Source organism: Aethalodelphis obliquidens, unplaced genomic scaffold, assembly GCF_003676395.1.
Source record: "Aethalodelphis obliquidens isolate GAN/ISIS:26980383/991018 unplaced genomic scaffold, ASM367639v1 scaffold33, whole genome shotgun sequence".
Classification (NCBI taxonomy): domain Eukaryota; kingdom Metazoa; phylum Chordata; class Mammalia; order Artiodactyla; family Delphinidae; genus Aethalodelphis; species Aethalodelphis obliquidens.
In genome coordinates, this window is record NW_020837977.1 from 12,399,900 (window position 1) to 12,416,496 (window position 16,597).

Genomic DNA, 16,597 nt, shown 5'->3' on the forward strand with positions numbered 1-16,597 from the left:
GATTATTACATTTTATTTTTGAAGACTGAAGATATGGAAACTGGCTTAATGTTAAATGAAAAGGGAGGAGCTAATCAATATGGTTCCAATTTTTCTGTTTATGTGTAAAAAGACAGAAGAAATCAATCAAAATGTTAACTCTATCAATTTATGTGGTCAGTTCCTTCTTTGTAACTTCGTTTTCCAGATTTTTTACTCTTACAGTTTTAAAGAGTTAACAAGAATTTACCTATCAGATAGTTATGGATGAAATGGTATATGTCTGGGATTTGTGTCCAGATAATCCAGCTAGAGAGAGAGGAAGAGGAAACGACACTGGCTGTTGTTGAGTCTGGGTCCTAGGTACCTGGGGGTCCGTTTACTATTCTCCCTCTTTTAGTTTTCCGTAATAAAATTTTAAAAGAAGAGTTACCTTATTTTTGTTGTTGTTCATTAAAAACAAGCAAATGTACAGTCGATTCTCATTATTCTTGGTAGTTAGTTTCTATAAAGTCTCGGGGAAACTGAATTAGCAAACAATGAGCCGTTGCTCCCAGGGAATCACAGGGTTAGGTTCCTGCAAGCCTCTAATCATGACATTTTTGTCAGCCAATCAGAACATAACCTTGTTTTATTTTTATTTATTTATTAAAAATATATTTATTTATTTTTGGCTGCGTTGGGTCTTCGTTGCTGCGCGCGGGCTTTCTCTGGTTGCGGCGAGCAGGGGCTACTCTTCCTTGCGGTGCGCGGGCTTCTCATTGCGGAGGCTTCTCTTGTTGTGGACCACGGGCTCTAGGCGCGCAGGCTCAGTAGTTGTGGCACGTGGGCTCAGTAGTTGTGGCTCGCAGGCTCTAGAGCACAGGCTCAGTAGTTGCAGTGCACAGGCTTAGTTGCTCCACGGCATGTGGGATCTTCCCGGACCAGGGCTCGAACCCGTGTCCCCTGCATTGGCAGGAGGATTCTTAACCACTGTGACACCAGGGAAGTCCCTAACCTTGTTTTATTTATGTTTCATATATACTGTTGATTCATTAACATTGAACTCAGGGCCAACAGCACTGAACTCATGCCTGAACAGAGTTATCTTATGGGTGTATTTTCTCCTTAGGGCACATCACAGCCTTCTTGCACTTAGGGACACTAGATAGCATTGAGCGCTACAGGTGGGGGCCATTTTAAACAGCAAGATCAGCAACAAAAAGCACAAAAATGTGATAATCAGCACTTAATAGACTACAAAAATGATGTATGTATACAGTATGCGAGCTGAAACAAGAAGAGAGTGTGTAGCCGTGTCAGACCTCAGCGGGGAGCGTGTGCTTCCCTTAGCAAATCAGATTCCCCCAGTCTGCCCATGTGTATGTCCACCATCTCAAAACTGCTGGAATATTGATCTGAGGGTTACAAATTTTTTTAAATTTTATTTTATTTATTTATTTATACAGCAGGTTCTTATTAGTCATCCATTTTATACACATCAGTGTATACATGTCAATCCCAATCGCCCGATTGATCCCACCACCTCCAACCCCCGCCGCTTTCCCCCCACAGATACATTTTAAGTAGGCATATCTACAAATACAGAATTCAGGCATAATAAGCGTCAACAAGTTCAAGTGACAAGTATAATGATTGACGCAATATAAGTGATAATTAAGTGTTCCTTTCTCTTTTTGTAGGTACAGACGAAGATGCTGAATTATTCAATAAAATTTGATACGAGTACTGTGGTTCTCATGTAAGTGAGTTACGTTAGTGAGTTAAATACATTAGAAAGTAATGTGCAGATGAAACACATGTCATCTGTAGTTGGTTATGAGTGGTGGTGGGGTTATAGAAAGTTGGACATAACCTCCCAGCCCATGAGAAAATTAGATTTAACTTAAACGTTGGAAAATTACAACATTTTGGGGAGTTCCCTGGTGGTCTAGTGGTTAGGATTCGGCCCCTTCACTGCCGTGGTCTGGGTTCAATCCCTTGTCAGGGAACTGAGATCCCACAAGCCATGAAGTGCGGCCAAAATAAATAAAGTTACAACATTTTTGTCAATACTAAACCCACCATAAGCTGGAAGACTCACTACATGCTATTAAATGAGATTTGTGCTTCCCTGAATTTCACAAGTGCATCAAGTAAAATACTTTAAAAGGAAAACTATTCATTTTAACGTGAAAATGTTGAAGAATTCCAGTTTTATTCTGGTTTTTCCAAAGTGATTTTTTTAATCAGGAGCTTCAAATGGAAAATATTGATGTTTCTGATAAATCTAGCGTAATGAAATTAGATTTAGGTTGTAAAAGAATACGAAAATCTTTTCGTATTCTTGTAAATGTAAATGCTTGTAAATGTCATTCAGAAGTCAGAAAAATCACTGGATCTTTAAAATGCTAAATATGTTCATTAGATCTTGTTTACTAAAACTAAGTGTATAAAGCTGAAACTTTACACTAAAAGACCTCTTTTTTGGTAAAAATATTGTTTCCCATTAATCAACAAATACTGAATGCCTTCTGTAATTGATGCACTTTCTGAGGCATTTTGGGGGGATGCAAATCAGACATTGCCCTTATCCTCTAAAGAACTTTCCTAGTTTTGAAGATAAAACCTGCCCTTATCACCTCAGTTGGATAGTGGTTTACAATTTTCAGGAATGGTTTACATCTGTTGTTAAATGAGCACGTCTCAATCCTCTGAGGCAGGACAGTTAGGATGTAATCCATTCATAAGAGAAGAAAGTTAGACTTAGGTTGTAACAGTACGTAATGATAGAGCTGGAATTAGAACATAGACCTTTCAGGTGGTTAGGCCAGTCTTCTAATCAAGTTTTAGGCAATTTTTTTAGGAAGGTCTCTGCTTTTTCCAAAAGAGTAAAATTCATGTGCCAAGTGCCATAGGAGTGTTACGAGATCAACAGAGGTTGCAGAGTGGATGGCGTTTACACGGGCAGTGAAGAAAAGTCTAGGTAGCGGGAAAGCAGTGAGCAGAGCTTGGAAGCTGGAACTCAGCGGTGGCATCAGGTGATGGGGGAGGAGGGGCGAGAATCCTGGCTGTGCTGACTTGTGAAGAAGGGCTGATTCCCAGGCCACCTTAGGACTCTGATGGAAAACTCCACTTACTCTCACCCTCTCCCTTCCCCACTCCCAATAGTGCCACGGGACTAGACCAGAGAGTGCTGTCCCGGGGTCCCTGGATCATGGCTGGTGAGAGATGAGTTACCGCGGGCTTCAGCCCAGGGTGGACGTGGAAATAAGTAACTGCCCTCCCCACCAACTCCAAACCCGAGGGAGTGCTCTTCTCTATTGTAGATGTGGTGGCCACTGTCTCAGGCAGCAGGCAGGACAGTCCTTAGGGAAGAAGAGGATCAGGTGCCTCAGACGCAGGATGTGGAGGCCAGAGGGCCAGTGCAGAAACCAGCTCTTCCTGCCACTGCAAGAGTGGCTCTCCGTCGGTAAAGGGCGCAGTGATACGTGGGTGATGGCAGTGGTCCACACATGTGAATAGAGAATTACAGACTCGATGGCTGCAGACGGGATGGCTTCCTTAAGTACCCACAGCACAGGCAGTTGGGGGTCTCAGTTCCTATTTCCGTAGGGGGTGCTCAGTATTGTGAGCCCTACTGTGCTTACAGGCAGGGCGCACTTGTTGGAACCGTCATTTCATTTGTGCAGGATTCTCTGCGTACAATGCCCTGTTTGTTTGGGCCGCTGTAACAAAGTACCACAGACTGGTAGCCTATACACGTGTACAGGAGCGAAATGTATTTCTCACAGTTCTGGAGGCTGGAAGTGCTGGCACAGTTGCATTCCAGCCAGGGCCCTCTTTCTGGTGCATGGCCTGCAGCTTCGCCGTGTCTCCACGTGGCAATAGGGGCAGGGATCTATGTGGGGTCTCTTTTATCAGAACACTAGTCTCCTCTCAAAGGCCCACACTTCCTAATACCATCACATCAGGCATTAGGAATTCAACATACGAACTTTGGGGGGACCCAAACATTCAGACCACAGCATGCCCTTCACCTGTTAACATTTTTCTATTCTTCAAGGCCCTACCGTTACTTTTCCCCATAACATCTCCAGTCCCCCCCGTCAAGATTAATTGTCCCCTCCTCCAACCCCCAGAGTACTTTTTAAACAATAAATTATCATTATCAGCCTGACTCATAAGTACAATTAATTGAGTGCCCATTACCTGGCTGATGTGTGCTGGGTCATTTACATGTGTTATATAACTTAGCCCTCACTGCAGTATATCTCCATGTGGCACATGAGACAGCTGGCAGTGGAAATATTAAGTCACTTGCTTAAAGTAATTGGCTAATCATATATTGGTTTGTAAGATGCCAATAAACACCGTCACGCTGGTTAATAATGGTGCAACAAGAACTCGGGTGACGAGGACTCTGCAATAGAGACTGCCAAGGAAGGCTTCCTAAGGTCAGCTAGGCATATACAAGTAGTTAAGAGGGCAGGCTCTGGAGAAGGCCCCCCTGAGTGTGCATCTCGGCTTTTGCATTTACTAGCTCTGTGGCCTGTGGCTAATTCCTCACTGGCTCTGTGCTTTGGTGTTGTGCTTGCCTCTTAGGGTTCTTGGAAAAATTAAATGAGAGAGAATTCTGTGGAGTGCTTGGCACTGTCCCTGGCAGATAGTAAACATTCAATAAACATTAGCAGTTATCATTATCATCATCATCATTATTATTAAATGTTAAAAGGTACCAAGATGTGTGGCAAGAGCTCCAGAATTTTACTAAGAACATCTGGATTCATGTCCCAAGTCTGCCTCTTTAGAAAGGCTGTCTTAAACAAGTATTTAACATTCTCCATTCTAATTTCTTAATTTTCAAAATGAGAAAAATATATTAGGGTTCTTTTGAGAGCTAAGTGAGAAATCACACCCAAGAATACTCGGTGAAACTATCAAGTGCTTCACAAATATGTTGTATCAATAGTACTTATTATGAGCTAATCTTTAAATATTTTGCAGCATTTTATACACTGCTTGCACACTGAAGTTTAAAAACGTTACTAAATCCAAAAGATTGTGGCTAATGATGAAAAATATGAGATATTTACTAGTATCTTTGTTCTTCTCACTTTATGAGATGTTGATGACCAGTTGTTAGTTCACTGTATACAAAATAGTGTCTCTGCTGTTTAAAGTACTTAGAACATTCTTATTGTAGGTTGAATTATGTCCCCTGAAAGATAAGTCCTAACTGCTAGTACCTCAGAATGTGACCTTACTTGGAAGTAGGGCCATTGTAGATATAATTAGTTAGGATGAGGTAGGAGTAGAGTGGGCCCACAATCCAATACAATTGGTGTCTCTTATAAGAGGAGACCTGGAGAGAAGGCCCCATGCGTGATGCAGGGGGCAGAGGCAGAAGTGATGCAGCTTCAACCCAAGGCCTGGTAAGGATTGCCAGTAGACCGCCAGAAACTAGGGAGAGGCAGGAGGGATTCTCCCTTATGGGTTTCAGAAGGAGCACAGCCCCACGGACACCTCGTTTTTGGACTTCCAGCCTCCAGAACTGTGAGACAAAAGAATTCTGTTGTTTTAAGCCGCCCAGATTGTGGTACTTTGTTACAGCAGGCCTAGGAAGCCAATATAATACCTTATGAATCTCTTTCAAGAATGTTCGATAATCTTAATTTTTAAAAAATAAGAGAGTTATTTTGGAGAATTAAAGAACCATAAAGTGGAAAAGAATAAAATACTATCTTAGACCAATACTATTCATGAGTCCAAAAATCTATGAGAGGCAATGAAAAATAATAAGAACACATGGGTTTTTCAGTCATATGTGCCTGGCTTCAAATTCTTGCCAAGCTACCTAATAGCTGTGTGAACTTTAGTTAAAACGTGCTCAGTTTCCTCATTTAAAAAATGGAATCATCGGGCTTCCCTGGTGGCGCAGTGGTTGAGAGTCCGCCTGCCGATGCAGGGGATATGGGTTCGTTCCCCGGTCCGGGAAGATCCCACATGCCACGGAGCGACTGGGCCCGTGAGCCATGGCCGCTGAGTCTGCGCGTCCGAAGCCTGTGCTCCGCAACGGGAGAGGCCACAACAGTGAGAGGCCCGCATACCGCAAAAAGAAAAAAAAAAAAAAAAAAGGAATCATCATGCCTATGCCCCAGGGTTGTTGAGAAGCGTTTTTCCAGCACCTGGGACCAAGCAGGGACGCTGGCACATGGTAATTCTGAGTAGATGCCAGGGGATGTTCTGTCCAACAGCCTGGTGATTGTAATTTACCACAATCTCAGATTAAGAATATGTAAATAATCCCTGCATTCCCCTTTAGTAACTCATCACAAATATTCCATTCAGGAGTCAGATTTTTACTTGTGAATATGAAGCAGAACACTGATTTTACAGTGTCTGTCCGTATTCATCCAAGCCTCTCTCCTCTTTCTCAACATTTCCTTTTTTTTCTTTTTCAAGTAAAAGGAATTTAATCACATCTTCATTTGTAATTAAAAAACTGGAAACAGCTTACACATCTGATAGAAGCAGGTCATTTATATTGTACAATATGCAACTTATGTGAACAATAATATGGGACTATATGACATGGTATTGTGATATGTATATGTGTATATATTTACACATTCACATGAATATATGTAACAAATACACATATATTTAGGGTACAACTAGAACACATACAGCCTAAAATAGCATTGAGGCCTTTATTTGAACAATTAAAAACAACTGTGTTTTCATTTGAGAGAAGCCATTGTAGGGATAAAGAAGCAGAATTCAAGAAGTACTTCAAGAAGGCTTTAACATCTGGAATCAGATGTCATGATTTCAGAAAGGTTAATACTCCCAAGTAGACCCTTGTTATAAATTGTCCAGTCTCAACATTTCCTTTTGTCTTCTTGGTCCTTTATCCATTTTAAAGCAGCACCTAGGCACTTCTGTTTGTACTCAGGGAAGGAATGTAGCTATGGGGAGGAGGGGGGTGGGGGTGGGGGCGCGTGCTGGCCTTTGAGTTTTAAGGATAAAAACTAATGGATTAATAGACAAAAGGCTGAGGAGGGAGCATCAAAACGATTACAGCTTCCCCTCCTTCTTCCACAGTCTCTCGACAGCCTCAAACAAGAATCCCCAAGGCTCAGAGGGGTCCTGAGTGTCCAAATGAGAGGAGCCTGGGAGGGTCCCAGAGAAGAGCACTCTCCCTGCCGAGTGAAGAGATAGTGCATCCCAGGTAGGGTGGAGGTCCCAGAGCCAGCAGCTCCAAGCTTCAGCCCTGGGGGAGACCCCTGGGCGTTAGCGGGACCCAGAGGGAGCGGCTGCCTGGAGCACCAAGCAGCGGAATGAGTCCCACTCATCCTTGGGAATGAGACCCAAGGACGGAGGCAGAGAAGAGCAATCCTAACTCAAAGGAGTCGTGGGATAGGAAAAAGACAGTCAGTCTCCAGGGCAACCTGCTTGGCCTAATCCAAAAGGTCCAGGTGGGGAATTGATATCTCAAGTGATCGAGGGTCCAGATGACATGGAAATGAGCTTCATCTCAATATCTTGGCTTTATGCAAATATTAGGGGAAAAGAGGGGAAGATACTGAATTGACCAAGACAAAATTTTTGCCAGCCTGGTGAAACGATGCCTTGGAATAGAAGTTGAATTGTAGTAATTCTACAATTTCTATGTGTACATTTCATGCACATATGAGTTTGTAGATGGAGATCCTGGCCTAATATACCTGATTTATCAGTTTGAACTATAAAGCTCAATTTAATCCAATCAGTGTTTATTGAGTGCCTGCCATGCGGCAGGCAGTGTTCTAGCCCACATGATGTTTACTGTCCAGTTGGGGTGGTGGGTACTAAAAAGTAATTGCAAGTCAAATAAATGTTACCAAAAGGGAAGTTCGTGGAATCACATAGCAGAAGAATTTAGACTATATAGCAGTATGGTAAACGCCTCCTTGAGAAAACTACGCTTAAGCTGAAACATGAGAAATTAGAAGGAATACGCCCAAGGTGAAATGTGATCAGGAGAAGAGTGGTAGAGGGGAAAAAGGGAGAGGCAGTTTCAGAACTGCGAGTGACAGGCGGCACGGTTGGGGCATAGAGGGCAGAGGGAAGGATATTAGTGCTTCGGCTCAAAAAAGTTCTTAGATTTTTAGGATATTATTTCTTTGCTAGGTAAGTTGGCTGGAAAATCAGATAATGCAGCATATTTAGGTCTAAAACCAGGGGGAAAGTCTAGCCATTATTTAAAGTAGCATTCTATCATAATGCCCCAAATTCACTTGAAATGACTGATAGTTCTAGAGTAAAAATATTTTCACTCCTACACCCTATGCCTATTTCTAGACATTATCTGTAGTTTCATAACTGTGTCCAGATGGGGGTTCTCTTAAGGTCGTAAAGACTGTATGCTCTTGTAACTATGTCACTATCTTCCCAACATGTTATGGTGTTTACAAGTGTAACTGAATTCAGAACTTTATACCACTTCCATTGGAACTCAGCACATTTCACATGTTCTTTTGATCAGAATCTGATCATTTATTTCACTTCTGGGTTGGCAGTCTCCAACAACACATTTCTTGTGTTACATCTGTGTGGGCTGGAAATATACAACTTAAAATGCATTCTTGCATTAAACTACTATCATGAACGGTGGCTTCAGCGAGGATATGCATCCTGTAGTATTGCTGAATTAATTTGTTCTGCATTTGACTTTTGATTCGGCCCACTTGTGGTTACCTTACAAAGCATCCATCCCCTTCTTTTTGTTTCTGTTATTTCTATCCTTTTTTCCTCTGCAGTGCACACAATGTCAGTCTACCAAGCCCTATCTACATTACCTTCTGAATGTCCCTTTCCCACAATTCCTGTGCTGCTTCCTGGTTCAGGCTCTTAGCCTTTCTCACTTTGACTAATGCCTCCAAATTGCCTGCATGCTCTCTCCCATCAACAACCCTCCATCCTGCTGCCAAAGTTTTCCATCTTGTTGCCAATCTTTCCTCCTTAAAACCCATCACTGTTTCCCTTCACCCAAAGCAGCTGTCTCCAAATCTCAGTGAACTCGTACCCTTAACTGCAAAAACAATGAGGAGCATGCAAACCCAATACGGCCAAATTTATTTTTTATAACATGTGTTTATTATATTAATATTAGGTCTAATATAAATTGCATCACAAGAAGAACAATTTTAAATATAAACTGAACTGCAAATACATACAAGTTACAGTTTTTCCTATACTCCCTTGAACTCCCACAGACTCACATATACTGTACCTTTGAGCTACAGTGTATCACTTAGAATTCTCTCACCTACCACAGTCACTCTTTTTTTTTTTTTTTTTTGGTGGTGCAGCATCGGCATTTTAGTTCCCCCACCAGGGATTGAACCCGTGCCCCTGCAATGGAAACGGGGAGTCCTAACCACTGAACCGCCAGGGAATTCCCATAGTCACTCTTGACTGTATCTTTGCACAGGTTGTTGCTTCTGCTTGGAAATTCTTTTACACTCCCACTCCCCCCAGCCGTTCTTTGCCTAATTCATACCCATGGTTCAGGACTCATTTGCTTGACTATCTTCAAGGATACCTTCCTGGATCCTCTCAGACAGGATCAGATACCTTTCTCTGTGTTCCCATAGCAACCTGAGCATCCTTTATGTAGGCTGTGTCCCTTACTAGTCATTAAGCTCCTTGAGGATAAGGATCGGGGATTTCATCTTCATGTTATCATTGCCTAGCACAGGACTCAGTACATAGAGCAACGTTACTATTCAGCTGAAAATAGTTTGTCAACGGTAGTTTGGTGGAAAGCAAGCTGGATGACATGTCGTTTTGGTCATGGTGGGGGGCTTGTAATGTTTTATGCATCTTTAAGAATTGTTGCCCATTTTGCTTCCCCCCCCCCAGGAACATGATTGTACTTTTTTATACTAATTTATTTTCATCTAATTTTAACTGCTCTCCACTATTAGTCATTTCAAAAATTTGGTACAACCTAGATGTTTAAAAATAGGTAAATTGCAAAGAGTACGCATGATATTAGATTGTAGAAAATATACATAGGCTCTATGTAAAAGAATCTTGGAGGATATATTCTAAGGTATTAATAAACATTTTATTACAAAAATAGGTTTGTATTATTCAAACACTTCCTGCTCTTTACAGAAAATCAGAAACCACAAATAAAGAAATAAATTAAGAAACAGTCAAAATGTCACTGTCCTAGAGACAGCTGTTAGGTGGGAGAGGATGGGGGGAGGGGAGACGTATATGAGTCGATTAGGGACAGATTAGGAAAAGGGTCGTCTTGATTGGACTTTTGGAGGGAAGCACAGAAAATCAAATTAATTTGGTGGGAATACAGGGATCGCTTGAAATAAATGAGGAATTCTTTTGAAGTAGCTAAACCTATCTTCCTACCTCAGATTAAAGTACAGTTTATTCATTTAATTTTGCTAGCCCCAAATCTGGACAAATTAAGTACATGTTTATTTCCAGATTTATTCTCTTCTCCTGTGTTGCAGCCAAATTATGGTCCTCGTGCTTCCCCTAAACTTGTCGCTAATGTCCTCTTGACTTTGCAAGTTATGCTATGCACAAGTTATGCTAGGCACAAGTTATTATTATAATGAAAGCCACCAATCATTGTCTATTGAAGTATGTCCACCTTTCAGAGCTCACCTGAGCTGCTTCCTCCTCCGTGAAGTCTTCTCTTCCCAGCCGACCCTTACCACTCAACTGCAAGGAATCGCTTCCCTTTGAATCTCTGTAGAGCCCTTTTTTGGTTGATGGCCTCTATATTCTGGTCATGGAAAGGGAACAGAGCAGAGAATTTGTACTGTGACAGTACATTTTAAACTAAAAAGCATTGTACAAATATATGTTATCTCATTCTTAGAACTAGATTATAAACCCCTTTAGGACAGAGATTATATTTTATTCAAACTTTTGTCTCAATTGCCTAACATAGTTATTTAATAAATATTTGTTAAATAGCATATAATAATTCTTTTCTGCTTTCCCTTGTATCAATTCTTTGGGAGCGGCCATGAGTTTTAAAGAAAGACTTCTTGAGCTTCCCTGGTGGCGCAGTGGTTGAGAGTCCGCCTACCGATTCAGGGGACACGGGTTCGTGCCCCGGTCTGGGAAAATCCGACATGCCGTGGAGCGGCTAGGCCCGTGGTGTCCAAGATTGCTTTTTTTTTTGCTTTTTTTTTTTTCGGTACGTGGGCCTCTCACTGTTGTGGCCTCTCCCGTTGCGGAGCACAGGCTCCGGACGCGCAGGCTCGGCGGCCATGGCTCACGGGCCCAACCGCTCCACGGCATGTGAGATCTTCCCAGACCGGGGCACGAACCCGTGTGCCCTGCATTGGCAGGCGGACTCCCAACCACACGCGCCACCAGGGAAGCCCCAAGATGGCTTTTTGGTGGAGGGAAAAAACCCACACATAGAATTGGTGGCCAGAATTATTATATAGATAAATATTTAATAGCTTGATGTAACCAAAGAAGCGTTAAATGAAACCAGTACAAATATATAAACTCTATTTTAAAATATAAATATATATACAGACATAGAAAAAATGTTAAAATGATATACATTCTTGAATGGTGGAATTATGAATGACCCTTATCCTAGTATACTTTTTCTTAGTTTTGTAATATACATAAAATGAGTATGTCGAATTTATAACTAGAAAAATTGAATTTTTAGTTATAAATATAAAGCTGCTTCTTATTTTTAAAGAGAGCATATCAGTCTCCCAGATAACTTTAGGATGTGCAATTTGTGTTGAGCTTACTTTTAATGAATCCTGGGTCACTTTACATTTTTCCTCGTTTCCAAGACTGTAGAAAAACCAATTGATTTCTTCTAAAGTTCCACTAGGTGGTGCTACGGTGGAATTAATCATGGCTTTTTTTTTTTTTTTCCTTTTCTTTTCTTTAATCCACTAGTTCTCAAACTTTAGATCCTGCTTTGGAATTCCAGGCACTATTCATTTCCCCCAGTCAATCTCTTCATGGTGCCATTACCAATTAACAAAAACAGATCACCTCACTGCACCTCTAGTGCTGATTTAATGTGATATTAAGGAGGTGACATCTATTAAATATGATAGAAAATCCATTGATTTATGCTGAATGATAATATAAGCAATGGTCTGTTGTAAACATTAAACAGACATATATCCAACCTTGATAACCATGAGTCCTTGGAGATAACTGGAGATATCTGTACCATGTTTTGTGAACCACTAATTTACAATACACTACGTTAAGAAATTTGGATTGTTAATTTTGCAATTACCAGTCATTCTCAAGTTTCGGATCTTGAGCTACAGGAATCCAAAATAATGGCACACTGATGATCAAATGCATGCTATTGTGTATGGCATTTAGAGCAGTCCGTGCAGAGGTCAGAGGTGTTCTGGCCCAGAGGTCCTTTATTGATGAGGCTCAGTACATTTCTCCTTTTGCTGCACATTTGTCCCCCAGCGATCTTTCTGGCTCATGGCTTCAGACATCACAAAATTTCCTCATTCTAATAATATATGCTCTTTAGCTTTTTTTCCTGGTAATTTTGTCAATAAATGTCATGAGTTGTAATACTGTGCCATTAGAAAGATTTAGCAAAAATATGTCACAATTCGTTACTTATAAATAAATTTATGTAGTAAAAAGAAAAACCCCAATTTATTTTTTCCTGTGTAGGGAAAAACCCAGTTCTTCCCTACTGTGTGTTTCTCTCCTGTGTGTCTCCTTTCCCACTCTCATCAAACACTTCACACCTGACACTTCTGGTCACGAAATGTGGGTCTTTCCCCCAATAACAAAGAGCAAGTCTTTGGGATGCCAGCTGGGTGTCCTACGATTTAACTAAATTCTGATCCTATCGACCTGGAGGTAAGTCAGATCCCACAAGTTAAGGGCTCAATCCCATAAGACTCCCCTCAACACACACTCACAGTCACACACTTCAGATGGCAGTCACAAGCCCAGGTTATCACCCGTGCTCCTGACCAAACTGGATATAAATCAGACGTCCGTTCAGCCCCCTCGTCAGCTTCCATTAATTTGCTAGAGCAGCTCACAGAACTCAGGGAAACACTTACTTACATTTACCATTTTATTAGAGGATATGATAAAGGATACAGGTGAACAGCCAGACGAAGAGATAGACAGGGTGAGGTCTGGGAGGGTCCCAAGCCCAGGAGCTTCTATCTTCATGGAGTTGGGGTGCATCACCCTCCCGGTGTGGATGTGTTCCTCCACCTGGAAGCTCTCCGAAGCCCCTCCCATTGGGATTTTATGGAGGCTTCCTCACATAGGCATGGTCAATTATTAACTCCATTTCCAGCCCTCTCCCCTCTCTGGGGGATGATGGATGGGGCTGAAATTCCGAACTTCTCACCGGGAGCCCACTCAGACTCACCTCCACAGAGCAAAAGGTGTTTCTAGTGCCCTTATCAGTTACGAAGTTTCAAACATTTTAGGAGTTTTGCGCCAGGGATGGGGTCAAAGACAAATATTAGAACAATAGGTGTTCCTAGTATTCTTATCACTTAAGAAATTACAAGGGTTTGGGGAGCTCTGTGCCAGGAACCCGGGACAGAGACATACATATATTTCTTTCTATAATCTAACACATAGTGTCTATAAAAGGTTGATGTGGTAAAACTAAATAATGACCTCCAAACGTCCACATCCTAATCCCTGGAATCTGTGAATGTTATTTTATATGGCAAAAGGGACTTTGCAGTTGTGATTAAATTAAGGATCTTGAGACGCGGAGAATATCCTGGATTTTCTAGGTGGGCTTGATGTAATTACAAGTCCTTATAAGAGGGACACAGGAGGAGTCAATGGCAGGTGAGAAGGCCACGTGACTATGGAAGCAGAGATTGGAGTGATGTGCTTTGAAGATGAAGGAAGGGGCCACAAGCCAAAGAATACAGGCTAGAAGCTGAAAAATGCAAGGAAGTGAATTCTCTTTTAAGAACCTCCAAAATAATGCAGCTCTGCAAACACCCTGACTTTAGCTCAGTAAAACTGATTTTGGACTTCTGGCCTCCAGAAATGTAAGAAAATAAATTTGCATTGTTTTAGGCCATTAAGTTTGTGGCAGTTTGTTATAACGGTGATAGGAAATTAAAATACTGATACTTGTATATCTGATTCTTGCTCAGTTACCTACCCCTATTAATATAGCATTGTTGCATCTATTTTGAAATCCTAACCTGCCTATATTATTGTAATATAAACATTGTAATACATTGCAAAAATACGTGCTACTTCTCATGGATTTATTAACTAGTTCAATTTTTCTGGAAGAAGGTTTAGCAACATGGATCAAGATATTTTTAAATGTTCATACCCTTTGACCCAATAATGCTAGATATCTGAGAAAATAACCATAATTACATAGATTTTATACAAGAGTGGGCATTGTAAGAATATAACCAATATTAGAGGAGATATTAATAAAAGAGAAAAAACAAACAAAATAAATACCCTGCTTTCAGTAATGAATAAAATAGTGTGGCAGAAGGTTGACAAGAAGTAGAAGACTTGAATATATCATAGCTCAAATAGACATCAATAAAACACTCCACCCAACAACAGCAGAATATACATTCTTCTCAAGTACACATGGAATATTCTCCTGGATAGACCACATGTTAGTCCACAAAACAGGTATCAATAAATTAAGAATATTGAAATCATAGCAAGTAACTTCTCTAACGATAATGGAACCAAAATAGAAATCAATAACAAAGAGAAAACTGAAAATTTTACAAATCTGTAGCAATTAAACAACACACTCCTAAACAACCAATGGGTCAAAGGAGAAACCATGAAAGGAATTAGAAAATACTTCGAGATGAATGAAAACTAAAACACAACATTCCAAAATGTATGGAATGCCTTGAAAGCAGTGTTCAGAGGGAAATTTAGAGCTATAAATGCTTACATTAAGAAAAGCACAAAGATCTAAAATCAATAATCTAACTTTCCACCATAAGGAACTGTCATTCTAAGGAACTGCTGTTCTAGGAAAAAAAAACCCAGCAAACTAAACTCAAAGGTAGCAGAAGGAAGGAAATTATAAAGATTAGAGTGAAGATAAATAAAATAGAAAAACAGTAGGGCTTCCCTGTTGGCACAGTGGTTGAGAGTCTGCCTGCCAATGTGGGGGACATGGGTTCGAGCCTGGTCTGGGAATATCGCACATGCCGCGGAGCAACTGGGCCCGTGAGCCACAACTACTGAGCCTGCGCGTCTGGAGCCTGTGCTCTGCAACAAGAGACGCCGCGATAGTGAGAGGCCCGCGCACCGCGATGAAGAGTGGCCCCCGCTCGCCGCAACTAGAGAAAGCCCTCGCACAGAAACGAAGACCCAACACAGCCATAAATAAATAAATAAATTTATCAAAAAAAAAAAAAAAAAGAAGAAATACAGTAGAAACAATCAACGAAACTAAAAGTTGGTTCTTTGCAAGGATCAGCGAAATTGACAAAAGTTTACCTAGGCTAAGAAATAAAAGAGAGAAGACTCACATTACTAAAACCAGGAATGAAAGAAGGAACATTAATACATATCTTACAGAAATAAAAGGATTATAAGTGAATACTGTGAACAACTGTATGCTAACAAATTAGATAATCTAGATGAATGGATAAATTCCTAGAAAGACACAAACTGAATCAAAACTGAATCAAGAAGACATAGAAAATCTGAATGGGTCTAGATCAAGTAAAAAGATTGAATTAGTAGTCAGAAAACATCCAACAAAGAAAAAGCTCAGGCCTTGATGGTTTCATTGTTAAATTCTATCCAAAATTTAAAGAATGAATACCAAATCTTCACAAACTCTACTAAAAAATACAATTGGAGGGAACACTCCCCAATTCATTCTTTGAGGCCCATATCACCCTGACATGAAAACCACACAGACATCACAAGAAAACTAATGACCAATATCCCATTATGAATAGAGATGCAAAAATCGTCACAAAAATACTAACACACCAAATGTAGCAAAATATAAAAAGGATTATACCACGTGACTAAGTGGACCTTATCCAAGGAACGCAGGCTTGGTTTAACATTAGAAGATCAATTAATGTAAAATACCATTCAAAGTTTTGATTGTGTAGACTAAACGTTCTAATTTCTAAATCGAGACTACTTTGGTGACATTAAGTGATCACAGAAATTTTATTAACTGGAAATGATCAAAAAAATCTTCCAGGAGCAGAGGAAAAATTTCGAATGGGCATATTGTAAAGTCACTGTGGGACACAGATATAAAGTTTCCTTCCGATTAACTTCCTTGAGCCCTGCTTATTCAAGGCATTGTTTACATATATTAATTTTTTTCTATTATAAATTTATTTCTATAATGTTGTCTTGCAGGATCTCAGTTTCCCCACCAAGGACTGAACCCAGGCCACAGCAGTGAAAGCCTGGAATCCTAACCACTAGGCCAACAGGGAACTCCCACCCATTGTTTTATAACAGCTTTATAGAGAGATGATTTACATAAAATGTTTTATAACAGCTTTACAGAGAGATAATTTACATATAAGATAATTCATCTATTGAAAGTTTTCAGTATGTTAAGTATATTCACAGA

The 16,597-nt window shown here is 40.5% G+C and overlaps 1 protein-coding gene across 4 annotated transcripts in view; it reads left to right on the forward strand.

Annotated features, from left to right (window-relative positions):
- TTPA (alpha tocopherol transfer protein) overlaps window positions 1–16,597 on the forward strand; it is a 60,427-nt gene that overhangs the window by 6,098 nt on the left and 37,732 nt on the right. For 3 of the 4 annotated variants that reach the window (XM_027128014.1, XM_027128013.1, XM_027128015.1), the window contains one exon: window positions 1,662–1,720. The exons of the other annotated variant lie outside the window; for it this stretch is intronic. In XM_027128014.1, coding sequence (XP_026983815.1) covers window positions 1,662–1,720 — 59 coding nt within the window. The remainder of the gene's footprint in view (window positions 1–1,661; window positions 1,721–16,597) is intronic. 4 annotated transcript variants of the gene reach the window in all.